We start from the raw sequence: 22,894 nt of genomic DNA on the forward strand, positions 1-22,894 counted from the left end.
CATAGACTTGTTAACGTTAAATGAGACTATAATATATTGCCTAGCACATAGTGTAAGGACTCAGTAAAAATAGCTGCAGTCATTAAATTTCTTTGCTTTTTAAATCTTATTTGTTTTAAAGTTAACATGTTCATTAAACCAGTTCCTGGAAGGTGACTGTCCCCTGCAGTCTCACTCCAAAGACAGCTGTTGTCAACAGTTTGATGAATGTCTCCTTTTTAATTTCATGTCTATACATCTTTTTTCTTTATATTTGTTTTGATTGCCATTGTTCCAGCTTTAGAGTGTTCGGGAGGCAGGGAAGAGGAACGCTGTATGGCGTTCCTAGAAGACAAGACTGAGTTGTCTGTGTGTTGTACTAATGATTAGGAGCCAGGGAAGGTTTTAGAGGTCAGGGAGTGACATGATCAGATCTGTTTTAGTAATAATGCTGAAATGTATTTAAATTGGGTTGTGGGGAAGCAAGTCTTTGCTTGGCTGTTAGAATGCCAGGCAGATGTCAAAGAGGTTTGTTACATGCTTTCAAACATGTAACCCTAGTTGGGGAAAGGAGGCACTCAGCTGAGGTAGGGAAGTGAGGACCAGGCAGGGACCAGGCACTGGATAGTGGTGTGTGGACAAGAAATGCTGTAGCTCTCCAGGGAAGGCAGGATCACTGAGTGTTTCCTGAAGGCTTCAGTGAGGAGGTCAGATGTGAGCCAAGCCCTGAAGAATGACGCAGATTTGGGAAACATCTTTGGGAGGGGCAAAGCACAAGTCAAGAGGTAGGAGTACAGGTATTGACACTTGGTCTGGATGGAATGGTGGACTTGAGTTGGCCAGCAGTGAGCAGTGTGGTTGGAAAGGAGAATTGCCCGTGCCCTCGTCATATCTGTTACATGCTCTGCCTTGTGGCACTGATCTCACTGTTTGCAGTTTTCTCCTTTCCAGAGTGTAAGCTTTTTCAAAAGGGCAGAATAGTTTTAGTCATCCCTGTATTCCCAGGTCTGGTAAAGAGCCCAGCACATAGTAGGTGCTATTAAAAAAAAAAAATTGAACGACTGAATATTTGCTGTTTATGGAAATTATAGACTGGATATCCTGTTGTCCCCTCAAAGTCAGGATCTAAAAATCCTAATCTCGTTTCTCTCCCCCTCCCCTTTTCATTCTGCCCTCAGCTGTGAGGCCTTAAACAGGTCACCCACCCCTGTGCTTCCACAGCACCGTGTGCTTACCTCTCCATCCCATAATCATTTGTGTACACCTGTTTGGAATCACACTGCACAACCCTCACCAGCACATCTGGAGTCCAGCACGTCACACTCCCTCAGCTCCGGGGATCCCACATTGCCTTTCTTCCTCAGTAGCTGTTTCCTCTTTTCACTCTCCTTTTCTGGCTTCTTTTCCTCTTTCCCAGCCTCTAAATGTTGGAGTGATTAAGGGATCAATCCTACACAAATCCCTAGACCAGTGGCTTTAAACCTTTTTTTGACCAAACTACACACCAACCTGGTATACGCACACTACATTCACTTATGCACCTAGACACTCACGCCTGAAGCAGAAGTTTCATAAGAAAGTTCTCATACTTCATCTTACTCTGAGCCATGGACTCTGTTATTTTCCATTCTGTTCTATTTCATTTTTTTTAAGTACCGTTCATGACCCACTAAATTGATTTCACAACCTTCAGTTTGAAAAACTGCTGTGGGTGATCTCATCCACTCCTTTTGCTTTAAATACTATCTCTGTGCTGATGACCTTCCCATTTATATCTCCATCCCCACCTCTCCTGTGAGATCCAGACATGCCAGCTGTCTACCTGACATCTCCACTTGGACGCCACTAGCAATCTCAAAGTTAACATGTCCAGCAAAGCACTGTTGGTTTCCTTCAGTCTCTCCCCCTCCCTGCCTTGTCCCTCTCCATAAACAGTGCAGTGGTCACAGTTGCTCAGTAAGGGACGGTGCTGGAGTATAAGCTCCCTGGACCTGGCGCTGCCGCCTGATGGGCTTTGAGGCCTTGGGCAGTTGCTGAACCTCTCTCTGCCTCACTGTCTTCATTTTAATAAAGTGGGGTTTTCAACTATACCTTCCTCCTGGGACTGTTGTGTAGACCGAATGGACTTTTACCTGTAAAGGACATAGAGAGGTGATTGGCACATGGCTGCTGCTATTTGTCATCATTGTTGGGTCCGTCACATCCAGTTCTGATCCATTAGCAATTTCCATTAGCTCTGACTTCAAAATATATCCTCTCTTTGACCACACATCACCACCTCCAGCAACACCACATCCATCTCTGCAGCCAACATCTCTTACCCAGGCGACCAAAATAGCTTCTTAACTAACTCCCTGCTTCTGCCCTTGCGCCTCCCAAAGTCTGTTTTTCAAAAAACAGCCAGTGTTGCCATTTGAGAATTGAAACCAGAGCATGTTGCTCTCTAGCTCAAACCCTCCAAAGCCTTCTAATAAAATCCAGCATCCTTATGTGGCTTAAAAGGCCTTTCATCTGTACTTCTCAGACTTGCGCATGTATGTGACTCACTGTTGAGCGTGTTAACATGCGGATTCTGATTCTGTAGGTTCACAAGGCCTGAGACTCTACATCTCCAACAAGAACCCAGACGGCAGTGCTGCTGGTCTGCAGACCCCATGATAACAGGGCCTGTGTGCTCAGGGTCCTTTCCTCTGGCTGCGCCTCCCTCTGTTCTCCCTGCACTTTGGCCACGTCGGCCACTTTGTTGATCCTTTCACCAAGCCCTTTCCCGCCTCACCTCTGTGCTCCTTTCCACAGGTCTCTGCACAGCCTATCCCCTCACCTCCTTCCAGTCACACATCACCTCCTCAGGGAGGCTTGTCTTCCTGTGTAAACCATCCTGTTTAAATCCCACCCTTTCCCCTACACCCTTCTCTCTGTCCCCTTAGCCTCCCTTACTTCTCCCTAAGCATTTCTTAGTTCCTGGCGTGTATTTATTTGTAATTGTTTTGTCTTTATTTGCTGTTTTCATGGAAGGTTGGGACTTGAGACTTGTTCATAGCTGTATCTCCAGAACCTAGAATCAGTGCCTAGAACGTGATAATTTGCTCAAATGTGTATTGAAAGATGAATATACATATGTGTAAATGTTTCTCCTGTTAGACATGGGCCCCTTGAGGGAAGGCACCTTCCTTACTCCTTTTTGCATTTTAGGTGTTTAGCCTGAATCCTCATTCTGGTCCTCTCATACCCCTCCTCACCCTCATAGCATCAGTCTTCAGTGATTGTTAGTTACTGTTTGCCAGACCGTTCTGGGGGGCTTTCAATAACCTTTTTTGTCTCATAACCAAACTTTTTTTATATAAGTAACACATGACTTTAGTCTTACTAAAAAAAAAAATCAAGTAAAAAGTTATTCCTCCCCTAGTTAATGTTTTGGTATGTACCCTTCTCAGCCATTTCCTAGACTTATTATTTTGAAATTTATCAGTAATAAAGGAAAAGATGCGACTTGCTTCCAGTATCAGGAGAAGTCTTCTTAGTGGAATAGTGCATTTTATCTTTCACCTTATCAAGGGCAAACTCCAGGGCAGTTCTCTTCTACAGTTGAAGAAACCGAAGCTTAAGAAGTGAGTAATGTGCTCAAGATCTCACTAACGGTATGATGCAAAACCAGTTCAGAATCTGCCTGTGTCCGGTTCAGAGTCCGTGCATGCCCTTTCTGCTACATCATGCTGCCAGGAGCTGTGGGGACAGAGACAGGAGTGCTTGACTCGCTGGAAGGAGGCTCCCGAGGAAGGGATGTTTGAGCAGGTCTTCACAGAAGCGTCTGAGTTAATCAGATGGTAGAAGTGGACAGAGAACTAGCCTTCTAGACATGGTAACAGCTTGGGCAAAGACCTGAGGTCTGAAGCACCTTTGGGGTATGGAGAGAAGTTCGGTGTCACTGGAGTAGGAGGTGTGAAATGAGGTCATGAAAAGTGGAGCTGGAAATGCTGTTGGTGTCAGAAGCTGAAGAATCTTAAATTCCATGCTGTGAACTCTGTGGTGTTTCCTCAGACTGGTTAAGTGGGAAACCAGAATTTTGTTTATTTGCAAAATGTGTCAAACATACAGAAAAGCACAGAGTCTAATGACACCTGTGTACCCATCACCCAGATTTAACAGATGTCACAGTTGGATCCTCCTGAGTACCTCCCTCCCTTCACTTAGAACCATATTCCCGAACACCAGGCCTTTTTCATATGTATCATTTCTAAAATTTATCCATGTTCATACATACAGAGCTAGAGAACTAGTTTGGAATTTTTCCGTTGTTAATTCATCTAATATAGTGAAGGAATAAAAGCTTGATCCTACAAAATCACAAGTACCCCCTCAGGCTGGTTTGACATGTCTCCATTCGGCTGAAAGTATATCCTGGCTTTCTGGCACCGTTGAAGTTATTATAGGCTTATACCTTGTACTTTGCCCCTTGGAGGATCAGCCATTTTTCTAAGAAGGCTGGGTTCCATTTAGTGAGGAATGGCATTTATAAACTCAAAACTGAATGTCAGCTTGGTTCCCTAGGATTATTAACATTTTCTTCTAAAATTACAATGTGTGTGTGTGTGTGTGTGTGTGTGTGTGTGTGTGTGTGTAATGTTTAGCTTTCTAATTCACCTGGAGTTTATTTTTATGGTTATCATGAGATGGGATCTAACACAATTATTTTTCTCACTGAAAAATTCCAGATATGTAGCATGTTATCCCAATACCCTTTAATTTATTTTAATTATAATTTAGAAAAAGTTATGATACATGGTAGGACAAATATCTTCTGACTTTTCAGTTTCCCAAATTTTTTTGACTAGCTTCACATGTTTTCTTTAATTGAGCTTTAGAATTCATTTATCAAAGCCTCACAGAGACAGTGGAGAGTCCTCTGGTTGAGGGGGTGATGGTGAGGAGACTTGAAGAATGAGGCTTCAGAGCTTAGGAGATGAGTTATGTTGAGCAAAATAAGTAAATTGATTAAGCAAGTATGTAAGTATATATTGAGGATAATGGGAGCCAGGTGTCTTAACCATCTGAGGAGGGAATTACAAACATGGAAAGATGGAAGGTTGGAAAGATCCTTGAGGGTTTTGGGTTGGAATTGGAGGTGTCAGGATGAATGCGTGGTTCTTAAACGTATATACAACTGTAGATATAGAAGTACTTATAGGTGTGGGTGTTCGTGTACATGCATAATATTTTCTCCCTGGAAACAGTGACATCCCAATAGCAATGAACAATCCTAGCCCTCAGATCCTTGTTTCTAAATATTATCCTCCTCTAAAATGAATCAAGTGTCCTTGGAGAAATGGCTAGTTCCAGGGGTGGGGGTGGGGAAAGTAAATGATGAGCCTAAAACATCTTGTGCCAGGAAGTAAGGGAATGCTCAAGGAATGGAACATGTCATAAGGATACAGGGGCCAGTTTGAAGAGGTCTCCACTCGCCAAGTGTGGATAGTTTGAGAATCAAATAGATGAATGAATACATGGGTGAGGAGGGAAAGTTCTGCCTGCTAATGATGGATAGAGAATCACCATCCTAGAGGTGGTTGATTCACATGGGAGTCATCAATGAGTGGATGTTTGACAAAGAACAAGATGTTGGCATAATCTCAGGATTCTCCCATGAGATACTCAACCAGTTACAAAGGTAAAGTGGTAGCTTTACAGTGGAGAAGCCTGGCAGAGATGGGCTTGACCAGGTGAATGAGATTGACATCACCACCAGCGGAGGGATGGCTTGCCATCCATCCCTGATTTGACACACTGAAAAGAGCACAGCATCACGTCTCTGATACTACTGCCAAGATAGCGGGACCTGAGCCTGGACATGCAGGTTGAGGACCATGCTACAGAATGAAAGGGCTATGCTCTGTTAAGGACATGGAAGTCTGGAAAACATGGGGGAACTGTTTCAGATTGGCGAGACACTGGTGAGACATGGCAACTTGTATTCCTAGATGGGATCCTGGGCCAGAAAGGAAAAAGAAACGTTGTTGGGACAGTTAACAAAATTTGAGTGGACTCCGTGGATTGGATTGGTGGTGTAGTATGAATGTTGATTTCCTGGTGTGGAGGGTTTCATGCTGGTTATGCAGATGAATGTTCCTTTTTTTTTTTGGAAATGTACACTGGACTATTTAGGGGTGATGGGGCTTCATGTCTTCAGCTCACTCTCAAAGAGGTCAGGAAGAAGCTAATAGGTATTTATACAGGCTGTATATAGTCATCCCTCAGTATCTGCAGGGGAATGGTTCCAGGACCCCCTCAGACATGAAAATCTGTGGATGCTCAAGTCCCTTATATAAAATGGCATAGTATTTGCATATAAACTATGTACATCCTTCCATACATCATCTCTAGATTACTTACAATATCTAATACAATGTAAATGCTACATTACATACACACAGTTATAAACTCAGTGTGAGTACTATATATTATAAATAGTTGCTGGGCAAGCAGCAGATTCAAGTTGTGCTTTTTGTAACTTTCTGGAATTTTTCCCCCCTAATATATTTGATCTGTGGTTGGTTGAATCTACAGATGCAGAGCCCATAGATAACAGAGGGTTGACTGTATAGGTAATGAATATGTATAGGTAGTGGAACAAATGATATGAAATATTAACTAAAAAATAAAATATTATCATCAGTTGGGGAATCTTGTTGCTTTCCTGTACATGTGAAATTATTTCAAAATAAATTATTTTTTAAGACCCTACTGAGATTTTGACCAGAATGTTATTAGTTTTATAAACTGATCTGTGGAGACTTGACCTCTTTATGATACTGTGTCTTTTCATCTAGATACGTTATGTGTTTCCCTGGTGGGTTGGTTTATTTTGTTTTGTTTTTGAGCTCTTCTTTGGAGTCCTTTGGTAAAGTTTATTTCGACATGTAGCTTTTGCCTACTTCTACTTTGGATTAGTCCTCTGGTATCTTTTTAATTTTGTTGCTGTTATAAAATGAAGCCATTTTTGCCTATAAGTGGCAACACTGATTGCTTTCTGTTATCCTTTTTGCCTGTGAATGTTTAGAAATTATGTACTCATACAACCTTTAAGTGAGAAAAAAAATTAATAACATCTCAGAAGCCCTCAGGCTCAACAGTTAGGACAAACCCACAGGGAGCCCCAGCTAGCTCCAGAGATACCACCAGCTCTACCCCTTTTCCAAAACTATTGGCCATCCTGCCCACAGTTGAGGTCATCTAGATTGATCTTGTGAATATGAGACAGGCAGCTATCTAATGGGAATGGGGTTGAGCCCCTTTGGCCTGTCCAGGAGAAGTTTATGGCGTTTCCATGCAGTTACAGAAACATGTGGTGATAGGATGCTGTGGTCTCTTAGCTATTTGAGATTATGTCTAAAAATAGGGCTGCCCACTCTGGGGTGGAATTCAGCTGTTTTTAGGTCTAATTCTGAAAAATAGCTCAGAGAGCCGGTGTTTTCTGTGTACACACTCACTTGGGCACCACAGTGTATGTGTGGTGTTGGTGCCAGGTTTTCTAGAGCGAGGATTCCTGCCTGACATTGCCTTTCTCCCCCACCTGCCCCTGGGCTTGTAGGGTCTTCTCTGCCTTCCTTTTTCCCTTCTCAGTCAGGGAAGTGCTTTGCTGTCAGCAGAACAAAGATATTTTTGAGATAGTGTGAGAGGTATATTTTAAAATAAGGGTGGGCTTCCCTGGTGGCGCGGTGGTTGCGAGTCCGCCTGCCCATGCAGGGGACATGGGTTCGTGCCGCGGTCTGGGAAGATCCCACATGCCGCGGAGTGGCTGGGCCCGTGAGCCATGGCCGCTGAGCCTGCACCTCCGGAGCCTGTGCTCCGCAACGGGAGAGGCCGCGGCAGTGAGAGGCCCGCGTACCGCAAAAAAAAAAAAAAAAAATTAAAATAAGGGTAATGAAATTTTAAGTGATTATTTTCTATGCAAGTATTAATGTCTATAGAAATGAAAATGCATCCACAATCCTGCCTCCCTGAATAATAGAAGGGTTTTCACTTTTCCATACTGTTTGGCCCTGGACCAAATGACTTCCAGATAGTTGTAACCATAGCACAGATATGGTTACTTTTCTTCATCTTAGTATGTAAAATAAGCATTTCCTATGGTGCTAGAATCTTCACAGTTGTTTTCAATGAATATGTACTATTTCATTGAGTGAAAATACCATAATGTGTTTAATCATTTTCAAATGCTAAAAAGTTAGATTCTTGCCCATCTTTTCTGCTTATAGATATCACTGGAGTGAATACGTTGGTACCTTGGTTTTTGCTTGGTTGTTTTGAGATTTCCTTAGGATAGAAATCTAGTAAATATTGATAGAATTACTGGGTCAAAAGATGTTAATATTTTTATTACCAAATAGCTTTTCCAGAGGGTTGTAATAATTTATGCTGCTTTTGCTGTTGTTTGTACCAGCTTCACCCCAACCTCACCAGGTGTCATATCAGCTCTGCTTTTTTTCTTTTTTAATTTAATAGCTATGAATTTGTGCTCCCACTTTTTGCCAGCAATGTATTTGATCGTGGTTGAAGGTGGATGTGTTTTATAGCTTGCATGGTTAATACAAAACAGGTTTTGACCCTCAGAGCAAACTTCTTACATCTGTAGCACTCTGGTGGGTGTCTTTTCCTCTAGACGACAGACTTGCAAATTCTGAGTTGGTTCCTTAAGCTGCTTTCTGGGCTCACAAGCCAGGGACAGGCCAGCACCATCAGCACATTATCTTACTCTTAAGGCCTAATTGTACTGAGACACCTGTCAGCCACCAAGAAAGGTCTAGGCTCTGTTCATCTGCATATATGATATAGAATATGAAATATCAAATCAAAACCTTGAGCAAATCTTTTTGCCTGATCTACTTAGGAAGATTCCATGTTTGCACATACATAGAGCAAGCAACATAGAACTACCCAGGTATAGAAAGTCAACTCAACTCTGAAAATTTTCAAGATTTCCTTCTAAAATAACTCCCAGTCTGTCAAAGTCTTGCTGCTGTTTCACGGAAGGCTTCTGTCAGAAGTGCAGGTTGGGTTCTGGGGTGGGCATTCCATATCCCACCTGTCTGTTTACTATGAATGTTTTGCCTGTTTAACTTCTCTGAGCCTCACTTTACAGAAAGGAGCACTAATACTTGTTAGAGCATGGTGAGGATTAAATACATTAATATTTACGTAAAGCGCCTTGTACAGTGTGTGGCTTGTGTTAGAGATGCAGGAAATAGGTGATAGCTACAGTTATTGTCTAAGTGTTAGGATTTTTTTTTTTTTTTTTTTTTCTGGCTGTGCTGCTAGGCATGTGGGATCTAGTTCCCTGACCAGGGATGAAACCTGTGCCCCCTGCAGTGGAAGCCTGGAGTCTTAACCACTGGACCACCAGGGAAGACCCAAAGTGTTAGGAATATTTAAAACCTGGATTTAAGTGCTCCTTGCTCAATTTGTGGTACAATGAAAGAAGGGAAAGTGGGTTTTAGAACCAAAAGAATTTGAGTTATAGGATATCAGCTTCAGTTTATCCTAGAAGAGTGACTTTTGGCAAATTACATAGTTTATCCTTTTTTTTTTCTCACCTGTAAGTTGAAATATATGTAAAACTACCCAGTGCCTGACACACAGAATAAATGGTAGCTATTATCATCAATAGTGCATACCTTTAGATAGTGGTTAAAGGCAAATGCACTTCACTAAGTTTGTTTTTACTAACAGAGAAAAGCTAACAAGTGACCTGCTTTAAGGAAGACTTGTGGAAAAGGTCACATTTCAGGAGCTCTTAAGATTCTGGGAACCATGTGACCTGACTCAGTAGGAAGGAATTTATGGACCTAGGGATGTTTCAGAGATGGCTTCAAGGTGAGGGCAGGACGATGGCCCAGAGCAGACGGAGCAGGTTTGATTGAGAGGGTGGAGATGAGCAGAAATTGGGTTGGGAAGATGCCAGAGGGCTTCAAGGCATGTGGGGAGGCAATGCTGTCAAAACAGCAGGTGAAGAAAAGCTGTTCCAGGTGATTGGTTCTGGGAAAGAGACCTTCTAGAGATGTTATTCTAGTCCAAGAAAGATGAGAATGGCAGTGACAAGGCTGGAGAGGTAAAGGGCAAATCCAAGAGGTGGAAAAGTCACAGGATTAGGTAACACCATAAATACAAAGAGTTCAAGGAAGAGATGAGTTTGAGGTTGTTCTCAAGCATCTTGCCTAGGGATGTCTAAGAGGTGATCGTGGTTCTCCTTGGGGATAGGAAGTTGGGTCAGTTGAGGAAAGAACATTTTTGTCCTTGAGAATGAGTTGGTGACTGCCTAAAAATGTATTTTGTCATCTTTATGGAAATTAATCCAGCCACAAGTGACACTGCCTAGAGTCTTTACGTGCAAAAGTGACTGTTCTGTCTCCCCACCACCACCAAAAGAGGGCTGGAGGCCTTGTCATTAAAACCATTACCATATGGTTAGTAAGTCCTGCACACCTGACCCACCCCATCCCTGGCGGTCAGAGTCCCAACCAATTTTGAATCCTGGGCATTTCTTTCCTCCTTGCAGCTTGCCTGTGCATTTTGTCTGACATTTATAGGTGTTTTGTTATGGGAGGATTTTTAGACGCTCTGGTATGTTGCATGAAATAGAAGTCTCTCTCTTCCCAAGTGATAATATTCTACTCTGAAATCCTAGGAATGAGAGAAGAATATTAGTCAGGGTCCTGGTGGGAAACAGATGGCACACTCAAACTGGGTAATTTAAGGAGCATTTAATTGTTTCATTCAGGCAAAAGGAAGTTTTCTATTCCAGGTATGAAGAGTTTTGATAGAGGAATTAAGGATTTACCCAACCATTGGAAGAACTGGGATTGGGAAGGTCAGGGAAGCTGCTACCGATCATCTCACACTGAAACACCACAGTGAGTGGTTCTCGTGAGCTCATGGGGAAGCCGCTTAGGAATCCACGTCTGCTGTAGCCACCTCCGGGAGTATTACCGTCTCCTTTTCTTCTGCCTTTCAAATCTTTCTTGTGCTCCTCTTTGTAAACTCTAACCCAGATTATGCTGGAAAAAGGGTTCTGAAGAGGTAGCTCTCAGGTTCTGATCTGCAGAGGAGAACTTAGAAAGAGGGTGGTCACAATGCTGCTGAGTTGTCCACAGTGCAGAAGTGGGACTATTTACAAAGGGCGAGCAGGGACTGGGGACACCAGTGGAGAAAGTGGAGTCTCCTGGGCTAGCAGTAGCAGGAGGTGTTAGTATCCCTGGGCCTGGAAGGCAAGAGGAGGAAGCCATTCCTCGAGCCTGGAGACGGCGGCTGCTGAGGTTGCCCACCCGGGGCTTGGCCATTGGTGGGTCATCTCTGCCAGCCTCAGCCACTGCACGGTGGGAGCCAGGAGGGTAAATTCCTCCTCTTCACCCTCCTCCTGCCTCTTCCAGGCAACTGGACCAGAAGCCAGAGGGGCAGTGGAGCCTCTTGACGGTCCCAATGGTGCCCCGTCCCAGAGACAGTAGGATGGAGGTGGGTGAGGAGTAAGGTTGGAGGGAAAGCGGAATAATCCACCATACAAGGGCCGTAACTACAAGTATTTGTGTTGTTAACATCTTGAAGATTAAAGCATTTTTTCAAGGTAAGGGAGGACAATAAGCAGAAAATCAAAGGTTAAACCTGAATAAAAGAGGAAGCAGGTACTGGAAAAGATCTCTCACGGAAACTGTCTTGAAGACAGTTTGGAAAACTTCATGGAGAAGAGAATGGTTTGGGGAGTGGGATGATATCGGACACAAGGAGGAAGAAGGACAAAGAAGGCTAATGTTGGTTTTCTACAAGACGACAAGGTCGTTGGCCCTGGGGTAGGGTGGAGAGTGTGGCTGCAGGGGGAAGCAGTGCTTGTAGTGAGGTCAGTGTGGACTCTGGATCATGAACCATGGAACACATAAGGCACTATGTTCTGGACTTCACCAGTGCACCTCCATAGCCCTCCCGAAACCATTCAGAAGGTTAGGAAAATGGGAGAGAGCCAGGAAGGGGAGAGTTGGGGAGGGAGGCGAGTTGGTAAACCTTTTTCATATTAGGTATAGAAATTCCTTATGGGTGACTTTGCTTCCTTTTAGAGTGTCATATTTTCTTTACTGCATCTGTACTCATTCAAACGAGGAAATTCAGGCATTTGTCACTATTAATCATGAAGCTATAAAACTGATTACACTGATGCTCTGCTTTTCTTAAATGATGGGACAGTATTGGAATTAAATATTAGTAGCTTATTTTATACACTGCTGCTAAAATTAGTACTTTGGGTTTACATTTTCAATTGCTGGTATACTTGGTTTTCCTAATTGCTTTACTTGGAAATACTAAAAAATGAACTTGCACCCACTTTCTGGTGATCAGATACTTCATGTGTACTGAGAGTATTTAACTTGACTAATACCCTGCAGGAGATATCTGGCTGTGGTTTTTTTTTTTTTTTTTTCTTTTTTCATGTAGTCCATAAACCAGAACAATAACAATAGAGAAGAGGATGACATCATACAGGACAGGAAACCTCTGAGAAGGGCTGAGAGCACACCTCCGAAGGAACTGTACCTAAATCTGTCTCCCACTCTGGAGATGGGATTCTCTGAGGAGCCAGGCAGCCGGAGGCAGAGGCGGGAAGTGCTGATGTTACAGTGTTCTTTACTTCTTAGTAGCTCTTGCTGAGGAAAAATTTGGAGCAAGTGGCAACATTGTTTATATACTCATTTTTCAGAAGACTGATTTTATTTACAGAAGGATTAATTAAACAACATGTAAGATGTTTATTTATGGAGAGATGATCTCTCAAGGAAGCTTTTCATTAAACTGCCAGATTTAGTAGCTGCCTTTTATCATGTAGAGAAAGCCATTGGCATTAGGAGCTAGGGTAGGACACCACAAACAGGAAAAACACCTGTGTGGACAGAATTGGTCCTGACAGTCTTAGTTCCTAAGGTGGTTACTAACTTACCCTAAGTGGCTTAGTGGGGAGGTCCTTGTGAGAGGGGAATCGAGAAGCACATAACTTCAAAGTATTGTTGGTGGGGTCATCCACTTTCAAGGCTGACCTCTGACAGGACAAGTGGCAGTTGTCACTGACTCATATTAGATCCTCTGGGTACTGTAGTGTTAAGAACGTGGCCTGAAGGTGCAGACTGCCAGGCCAGCCTTGTGAACTCTGTGCTTCCGTTTCCTCATCTGGAAGGTGAGGATGCTGATTTTGTGAGGATTCAGTGAGTCAGTGCTTGTAAAGTGCTGGTACAGTATCAAGCACTCCAGTAAGCACTCCAGTAGGAGTTATCTGTTGCCCAGCAGATGCAGTGGAACACAGAAAATAGCTGTCTGTTGCAAAGGCATTTTGAAGAGGATGAGAAGAGGTTTCCTTTAGATTCTGAGATTATTTGTACTTGAATGTTTAAAGGTGACTTTGGGTCATGTGATTATATAATCAAACTTAATATCCAAGTAGTAGACTCTTGTCTAGCTATTTAGACTTAAGATACTTCAGGAGGAAGTAGGTCAAGCTTTCAGAGTTTAGAGTTGCTGACCATCTTCAGCTGTGGTCCATGTTTAATTTCTGCAGTCTTCTCACAGCTCTCATGTGGACTTAAGTGGGGTTTTTTCCCTCTGGAACTGGATAATTTTATAGGTAGGATCTCAAGCGTCATCTAGCTCTGCTTTCAGATCAGTCATATTCTATTTTCTCTTCCTGCTCTTCTCTCATCTCACTGCCACACCACCACCTCTGAGTATGGAAGTTCTCGCCTGGTTCTCTGAGGCTTACTTCTTGTGCATTTACTGGTTTATAGAATGTCTGCTGTGTGCTCCTTACTGTTTTAATGACAGGAGGATTACAGCAAGGCACCAAGTCTCTGCCCTTGGAAGTTTACATTCTAGTGGGGGCCGGGGACAGATAGTATAGAAGTAGCGCATATGTACCTGTTGGGAATAAATACTGGGGAGGAAACAAGGCAGGGGAATCAGGAAGGCCCAGGTGAGGGTGTGGAGTTAGCTGTTTTTTAAATAGGATGGCCAGAGGAAAGCCAAACTGGTTCCTGGAAGGAAGTAAAGGGGCAAGCCGTGTGCCTCTGGAGGAGGAGCATCGCTGGCAAGAGCAAAGTTCCTGTGTAGAAATGCTGGTGGCCCGGCCCAGAGGCAAGGAGACAGCAGAACTAGGGCAGAGAGTGGCAGAGGACGTCAGAGAAGTTAGGAGGTGGGGGGTGGGCCTCCCAGACCAGCTTCACTTGGGATGAAACGGGGAGCCACTGCAGGGCTTGGAGATACGGAATCCAGCTTACCAACTCACCTTTTAAAAGAATCACTGACTTTCCTGCCGGCAACTTCTTTTTCAGCTCCCCTGAGAGGGAATTAAGAAAGTAGATTCATAAGCCATTGTAGGAAAACTTTGTCTTAACTTACCCTAGCCCATGTGTGTTTTGTAATTTCTTTTTTGAATAATTGATTCTAAAGTCATTTGGAGCAGTTTGACCTTGTCTTATTCATCTCTGACTCTGAGGAGACAGGCCCAGGCAAAAGGTGTAAAATAGAGAGCTAGTGGAAACCTGCGGTACAGCACAGGGGGCTCAGCTCGGTGCTCTGTGACGACCTAGATGGGTGGGATGGGGGCGTTGGGGTGGGAGGGAAGACCTAGAGGTAGGGGATATATGTATACCTATAGCTGATTCACTTCACTGTACAGCAGAAAATAACACAACATTGTAAAGCAATTATACTCCAATTTAAAAAAACAACTCTTAATTAATTGTTTAAGAGGAGTATTATATTACATGAGAATTACATTAGCAAAGGTAATGCAAAGTGTTGACCCAATCAGATGACTTTGGGAAGAGTCTAGGTCCTAAATTCTAATTTTCCTCTATATCTTTTGCTGTGCTCCTGTGTGACTGAATTCCCTCTTTCATAGGAATGGCCAATAATAACTTTGTGAATACTAGATTGGCAAGTCAAAAACTACATGGGGGTCAGAGATGCTAAAACTTCTTGCAAACCTCCGGAAAGAATCTGGACAAATAATCACTGCTACTTTGGCTTATGATGCCTAGCCCTTTGTACCTGGGAGTTGAGGATGGGGGCGGGTGGTGGGGCTTGGACATACTTATGTGTCAAGAAGAGATTAACCCCTAAGATTGTGTAGCTGACTGAAGCAATAAGGAATCCATGCAGTGTTAAGAGTTGAGTGTCCCAGGGTCACCCACCATCACAGGTTGTTGGTAATTATAGTAAACCTGCAGTCAGTCACATGCATTAGGATATAAGGAGCTGACTTGTGTTCTCAGGCCAGTTCTATTTCTCAAAGTCGGGGAGGGGAGTAACTGCCTCATCATTAAGTGAGACTCTCGGTTCAATAATCAGTCTAAAAATACATGAAACAAACTAAATGAAAGTGTTTTTTTCTCACCCCTCCCCCACCATAACTGGAAGACTTTAAAAAAATTGTTGGATTTTTTAATTGACAGTAATAATATAGCCCCATATTTAACCCGGTTGAATTTTGGGGGCTCATTTATCTAATAGTGAGGTTTTTACTGTATTGAATTTGTATTTACCCAGAATGTTTCTTTTCATACTATCGTAGACTTCTGCCTCACTCTATGGATGTTTCTTTGCTTATTTGCAGCTTCAGAAATGGATAGGATAAGAAATAAAGGAGATGAAATTCAAACCAGTTAGTTTCATCTGGGCATCTGAATTTTCACGTCCCCTCCATCTCTCAACTTGATTTTATTTGTACTGAGGAGATGCATGTCTAATGCCCGTTTTTTTTTCCTTCCATTTCCAGGAGGGCTGTTGGCCTGCTGCGGTGCTGCTGAACAGTATGCAGTCCTTCCGGGAGCAAAGCAGTTACCACGGAAACCAGCAGAGCTACCCACAGGAGGTACACGGCTCATCCCGGATAGAAGAGTTCAGCCCTCGCCAGGCCCAGATGTTCCAGAATTTTGGGGGTGCAGGTGGCAGTAGTGGTGGCAGTGGCGGCAGCAGTGGTGGTGGACGACGAGGAACAGCGGCTGCTGCTGCAGCAGCGGCAATGGCTAGCGAAACCTCCGGCCATCAGGGCTACCAGGGTTTCAGGAAGGAGGCTGGAGACTTTTACTACATGGCAGGCAGCAAAGACCCCGTGGCAGCCGGAACCCCGCAGCCTGCTCAGCGAAGGCCTTCTGGGCCTGTGCAGAGCTATGGACCCCCCCAGGGGAGCAGCTTTGGCAATCAGTATGGGAGTGAGGGTCATGTGGGCCAGTTTCAAGCACAGCACTCTGCCCTTGGTGGCGTGTCTCATTATCAGCAGGATTACTCGGGACCTTTCTCTCCAGGGAGCGCTCAGTACCAGCAGCAGCCTTCCAGCCAACAGCAGCAGCAAGTGCAGCAGTTGAGGCAGCAGCTTTACCAGTCCCACCAGCCTCTGCCGCAGGCCACTGGCCAGCCAGCGTCCGGCTCATCCCACATGCAGCCGATGCAGCGGCCCTCAACTCTGCCAGCCTCTGCCACTGGTTACCAGTTAAGAGTGGGTCAGTTTGGCCAACACTACCAGTCTTCTGCCGCGACCTCCTCCTCCTTCCCTTCACCACAACGTTTCAGCCAGTCTGGACAGAGCTATGACGGCAGTTACAGTGTGAATGCTGGATCCCAGTACGAAGGACATAATGTGGGTTCTAATGCACAGGCTTATGGAACACAATCGAATTACAGCTATCAGCCTCAATCTATGAAGAATTTTGAACAGACGAAGATTCCACAAGGGACCCAGCAGGGGCAGCAGCAGCAGGGGCAGCAGCAGCAGGGGCAGCAGCAGCAGGGGCAGCAGCATCCTCAGCACGTGATGCAGTACACCAACGCTGCCACCAAGCTGCCGCTGCAAAGCCAGGTGGGGCAGTACAGCCAGCCCGAGGTTCCTGTGAGGTCCCCCATGCAGTTTCACCAGAACTTCAGCCCCATTTCTAACCCTTCCCCAGCTGCCTCTGTGGTTCAGTCTCCGAGCTGTAGCTCTACCCCATCTCCTCTTATGCAGAGTGGGGAGAATCTCCAGTGTGGGCAAGGCAATGTGCCGATGGGTTCCAGAAACAGAATTCTACAGTTAATGCCTCAACTCAGCCCAACCCCATCGATGATGCCCAGTCCTAATTCTCATGCTGCAGGCTTCAAAGGGTTTGGACTAGAAGGGGTGCCAGAAAAGCGGCTGACAGATCCTGGGTTGAGTAGTTTGAGTGCCCTGAGTACGCAAGTGGCCAATCTTCCTAATACTGTTCAACACATGCTACTTTCCGATGCACTGACACCTCAGAAGAAGACCTCCAAGAGGCCTTCTTCATCTTCTAAGAAGGCAGACAGCTGCACAAACTCCGAAGGCTCCTCACAGGCTGAAGAACAACTGAAGTCCCCTATGGCAGAGTCGCTGGATGGAGGCTGCTCCAGCAGTTCCGAGGATCAAGGTGAGAGGGTGAGGCAGCTAAGTGGCCAGAGCACCAGTTCTGACACCACCTACAAGGGTGGAGCCTCAGAGAAAGCAGGCTCCTCACCAGCACAAGTCACTCAGAATGAAGCCCCCAGACTCAGTGCCAGTCCTGTAGCCAGAGAAGAGACCGCCTCACCAGGTGCTAAGGACATGCCATTGTCATCCGAGGGCAACCCAAAAGTCAGTGAGAAGACAGTTGGGGTGATTGTCTCCCGGGAAGCTATGACAAGTCGGGTAGAAAAACCTGGTGGGCAAGAAAAAGGCTCCCAAGAGGATGATCCTGCAGCCACTCAAAGGCCACCCAGCACTGGCGGGGGAAAGGAAACCAGTCATGCGTCACTTCCACAGCCAGAGCCTCCGGGAGGAGGAAATAAAGGAAACAAAAATGGAGATAATAACTCCAACCACAATGGAGAAGGAAACGGCCAGAGCGGGCACTCCACAGGGGGCTCTGGTTTTATAGGCAGAACTGAGCCTAGCAAATCTCCTGGAAGCTTGCGCTATAGTTACAAAGATAGCTTTGGGCCAGCCGTGCCAAGAAATGTCAGTGGCTTTCCTCAGTTTACTACAGGACAAGATAAGGGGGACTTCATGGGCCATGGGGAGCGAAAGGGTAGGAATGAAAAGTTCCCTAGCCTCCTGCAGGAAGTGCTTCAGGGTTACCACCACCACCCTGACAGGAGATATTCTAGGAGTACTCAGGAGCACCAGGGCATGGCTAGTGGCCTAGAAGGAGCCACAAGGCCTAATGTGTTAGTTAGTCAAACCAATGAATTAGCTAGCAGGGGCCTTTTGAACAAAAGCATTGGTTCCCTATTAGAAAATCCCCACTGGGGCCCCTGGGAAAGGAAATCAAGTGGCTCGGCTCCTGAAATGAAACAGATCAATTTGGCTGACTATCCAATTCCCAGAAAGTTTGAAATAGAGCCTCAGTCATCAGCCCATGAGCCCGGGGGTTCCCTCTCTGAAAGAAGATCAGTGATCTGTGATATTTCTCCACTAAGACAGATTGTCAGAGACCCGGGGGCTCACTCACTGGGACACGTGGGTGCCGACACCAGACTTGGGAGGAATGAACGTCTCAATCCAAGTTTAAGTCAGTCGGTCATTCTTCCAGGTGGGTTGGTGTCCATGGAAACAAAGCTGAAATCGCAGAGTGGGCAGATCAAAGAGGAAGACTTTGAACAATCCAAGTCCCAAGCTAGTTTCAACAACAAGAAATCTGGAGACCACTGCCACCCTGCTAGCATCAAGCATGAGTCTTACCGAGGCAACGCCAGCCCTGGAGCAGCTACCCATGATTCCATCTCAGACTATGGCCCACAGGACGGCAGACCCACGCCAATGCGGCGAGTCCCTGGCCGAGTTGGTGGTCGGGAGGGCATGAGGGGTCGTTCCCCTTCTCAGTATCATGACTTTTCAGAAAAATTGAAGATGTCTCCTGGGAGGAGCAGAGGCCCAGGGGGAGACCCTCATCACATAAACCCACATATGACCTTTTCAGAGAGGGCCAACAGGAGTTCTTTGCACACTCCCTTTTCTCCCAACTCAGAAAGCCTGGCCTCTGCTTATCACACAAACACTCGCGCTCATGCTTATGGGGACCCCAACGCAGGTTTGAATTCTCAGCTCCATTACAAGAGACAGATGTACCAACAGCAACAAGAGGAATATAAGGACTGGAGCAGCAGTTCTGCTCAGGGAGTGATCGCTGCGGCTCAGCACAGGCAGGAAGGACCCCGCAAGAGTCCAAGGCAGCAGCAGTTTCTTGACCGAGTACGGAGCCCCCTGAAGAATGACAAAGATGGCATGATGTATGGCCCACCGATGGGGACTTACCATGACCCCAGCGGTCAGGATGGTGGGCGCTGCCTCATGTCTAGTGATGGTCTTTCTAACAAAGGCATCGAATTGAAGCACGGCTCCCAGAAGTTACAACAAGAATCTTGTTGGGATCTTTCTCGGCAAACTTCTCCAGCCAAAAGCAGCGGTCCTCCAGGAATGTCCAGTCAGAAAAGGTATGGACCACCCCATGAGACCGACGGACATGGGCTAGCTGAGTCTACACAGTCATCCAAACCTAGTAATGTTATGCTAAGGCTTCCAGGCCAAGAGGATCATTCTTCTCAAAACCCCTTAATCATGAGGAGGCGTGTCCGTTCTTTTATCTCTCCCATTCCCAGTAAGAGACAGTCACAAGATGTGAAGAACAGTAACGCTGAAGATAAAGGGCGCCTCCTTCACCCATCAAAAGAAGGTGCTGATAAAGCCTTCAATTCCTATGCCCATCTTTCTCACAGCCAGGAGATCAAGTCCATCCCTAAGAGAGAATCCTCCAAGGACCTTCCAAGTCCAGATGGTAGAAACTGCCCTGCTGTTACCCTCACAAGTCCTGCTAAGACCAAAATACTGCCCCCACGGAAAGGACGGGGGTTGAAATTGGAAGCTATCGTTCAGAAGATCACATCCCCAAACATTAGGAGGAGTGCATCCTCGAACAGTGCGGAGGCTGGGGGAGACACGGTTACTCTGGATGACATCCTGTCTTTGAAGAGTGGCCCTCCCGAAGGCGGGAGTGGTGCTGTTCAGGATGCCGAGATGGAGAAGAGAAAAGGTGAGGTGGTGTCTGACCTAGTCTGTCCAACAAACCAGGAGTTGAGCGTAGAAAAGCCTCTTGCACGATCTTCGGAGGAGTGGCGTGGCAGTGGGGATGACAAAGTGAAGACCGAGACACACCCAGACACGGCCACTGCTGGAAAGGAGCCCCCTGGTGCCATGACATCCGCAACCTCACAGAAGCCTGGGAGTAACCAAGGGAGACCAGATGGTTCCCTGGGTGGGACAGCACCTTTAATCTTTCCTGACTCAAAGAATGTACCTCCAGCGGGCTCATTGGCTCCTGAGGCAAACCCCAAGGCTGAAGAGAAAGAGAACGATACAGTGACCATTTCCCCCAAACAGGAGGGTTTCCCCCCAAAGGGTTATTTCCCATCAGGAAAGAAGAAGGGGAGACCCATTGGTAGTGTGAATAAGCAAAAGAAACAACAGCAGCCACCACCTCCACCCCCTCAGCCCCCCCAGATACCAGAAGGTTCTGCAGATGGAGAGCCAAAGCCAAAAAAGCAGAGGCAAAGGAGGGAGAGAAGGAAGCCTGGGGCGCAGCCAAGGAAGCGGAAAACCAAACAAGCAGTTCCCATCGTAGAGCCCCAAGAACCTGAGATCAAGCTGAAGTACGCCACTCAGCCACTGGATAAAACTGATGCCAAGAACAAGTCTTTTTTCCCTTATATCCATGTAGTAAATAAGTGTGAACTTGGAGCCATTTGTACAATCATCAATGCTGAGGAAGAAGAACAGACCAAATTGGTGAGGGGTCGGAAGGGTCAGAGGTCCCTGACCCCTCCACCCAGCAGCACTGAAAGCAAGGTGCTCCCAGCTTCATCCTTTATGCTGCAGGGACCTGTCGTGACAGAGTCTTCTGTTATGGGGCACCTGGTGTGCTGTCTGTGTGGCAAGTGGGCCAGTTACCGCAACATGGGCGACCTCTTTGGACCCTTTTATCCCCAAGATTATGCAGCCACTCTCCCCAAGAATCCGCCTCCTAAGAGGGCCACGGAAATGCAGAGCAAAGTTAAGGTACGGCACAAAAGCGCTTCAAATGGCTCCAAGACGGACACTGAGGAGGAGGAAGAGCAGCAGCAGCAGAAGGAGCAGAGGAGCCTGGCCGCCCACCCCAGGTTTAAGCGGCGACACCGCTCGGAAGACTGTGGCGGAGGCCCCCGGTCCCTGTCCAGGGGGCTCCCTTGTAAAAAAGCAACCACCGAGGGCAGCAGTGAAAAGACTGTTTTGGACTCAAAGCCCTCCGTGCCCACCACTTCAGAAGGTGGCCCCGAGTTGGAGTTACAAATCCCTGAACTACCTCTTGACAGCAATGAATTTTGGGTCCATGAGGGTTGTATTCTCTGGGCCAATGGAATCTACCTGGTCTGTGGCAGGCTCTATGGCCTGCAGGAAGCGCTGGAAATAGCCAGAGAGATGGTGAGTACGAGAAATCCCTTACCAGTTGCTCTTTTTGTTACTTCTTTTTGATTCCTTTTCTTCCACCTTCACTTGTTTCAGCCGTATTTTTTATTCTTTCACATCACATGGTGATTCCTCCAAATTAAAGCCCCTAAGCTCATGTACAACACAGGGAATATAGCCAGTGCTTTATAATAACCATAAATGGAGTATAACATTTAAAAATTGTGAATCACTGTGTTGTACACCTGTAACTTACATAATATGGTACATCAACTATACTTCAATTAAAAAATAATAATAAAGCTCCTAGACCCAAATAACAGACAGAAAATTAAGTAATTTGGACATTTGTTTCACTTTTTACTTTTATCAGCAATATGTGTTCACAGGTTACAGGGCCATGCTAGTGTCCTCCAGCTCGTTAAAACAAACATCCCTGTTTCACCTGTTCTCAAACCTGATTCCTCTGCCAGTTTCCTGTGTTTCTAAACGATCAGTTTTTACTGCTACTTGTGTTATCTATGGATCTTTTTTCCCATTTTTCAACATCTGACTCTGTAATACTTACGAAATATATACTGTGGATATAACTTCTTTCTTTTAAAACTTTTCACTTCTCTAGAATTATTAATTCATGTTTTTATTTGCTTTTTATTTTCTTGGACCACATCTTTCCAATCCAAACGGCTCCTTGCAAGGGGGTTTTTGTTCTTCAGGTCTTTTTTTTTTTTTTTTTTAATTGGGGTATGGTTGTTTTACAATGTTGTGTTAGTTTCTACTGTACAGCGAAGTGAAGTAGAGTTCCCTGTGCTATACAGCAGGTTCTCATTAGTTATCTACTTTATACATATTAGTGTATGTGTGTCAGGTCTCTCATAACTTTTCCTGGGGCGTTCATCATCACAGTCATCATCATTTACTTCTTCCCTCTGTGGAATGCTGTTACCTTACCCATGTCTTTACCTTACTTAGTCTGGGTCCTCATTTAATGGAGTGCGTCATCCTTTAGTATTTTCCTGAGAAAAAGGATGCTTGGGAGGTAAATACATTGAGATCTTAAGTATCTGGACGTCTTTATCCCATCCTCACGTTTGATGGAGGGTTGGTTGGGTGTAGAATCTAGTTGCCTCTCACGATCTTGGAGTCACGCTTCCTGACCTGTCCTCTACGTCCTCGTGTTGCAGTCGACAGGACTGGAACCACTCTGATTTTCAGACCCTAATATGTGTGTTGAGTCTTTCTCCTCTGGAAGTTTAAGGATCTTCTCATTTCCCTAGAGTTCTGAAATCTCAAATGATAGGCCTTGAGGTTGGCCTTTTCTTGCCATCTGTAACTCATGGCTGTTAGATCAGGAAGTTTATGTGTTACTTCTTTGATAATTTCCTTCCCTCTGTTTTCTCTATTCTCTCCTTCTGGAATTCCCAT

General features: G+C 45.4%; 1 protein-coding gene across 2 annotated transcripts in view; it reads left to right on the forward strand.

The window, feature by feature from the left end:
* The first annotated feature begins 15,814 nt into the window (after positions 1 to 15,814).
* Positions 15,815 to 22,894, forward strand: part of TCF20 (transcription factor 20) — a 52,990-nt gene continuing 45,910 nt past the window's right edge. For both annotated transcript variants that reach the window (XM_065887577.1, XM_065887578.1), the window contains exon 1: positions 15,815 to 21,484. In XM_065887577.1, coding sequence (XP_065743649.1) covers positions 15,815 to 21,484 — 5,670 coding nt within the window. The remainder of the gene's footprint in view (positions 21,485 to 22,894) is intronic.

The sequence above is a fragment of the Phocoena phocoena genome, chromosome 11 (assembly GCF_963924675.1).
Source record: "Phocoena phocoena chromosome 11, mPhoPho1.1, whole genome shotgun sequence".
NCBI lineage: Eukaryota > Metazoa > Chordata > Mammalia > Artiodactyla > Phocoenidae > Phocoena > Phocoena phocoena.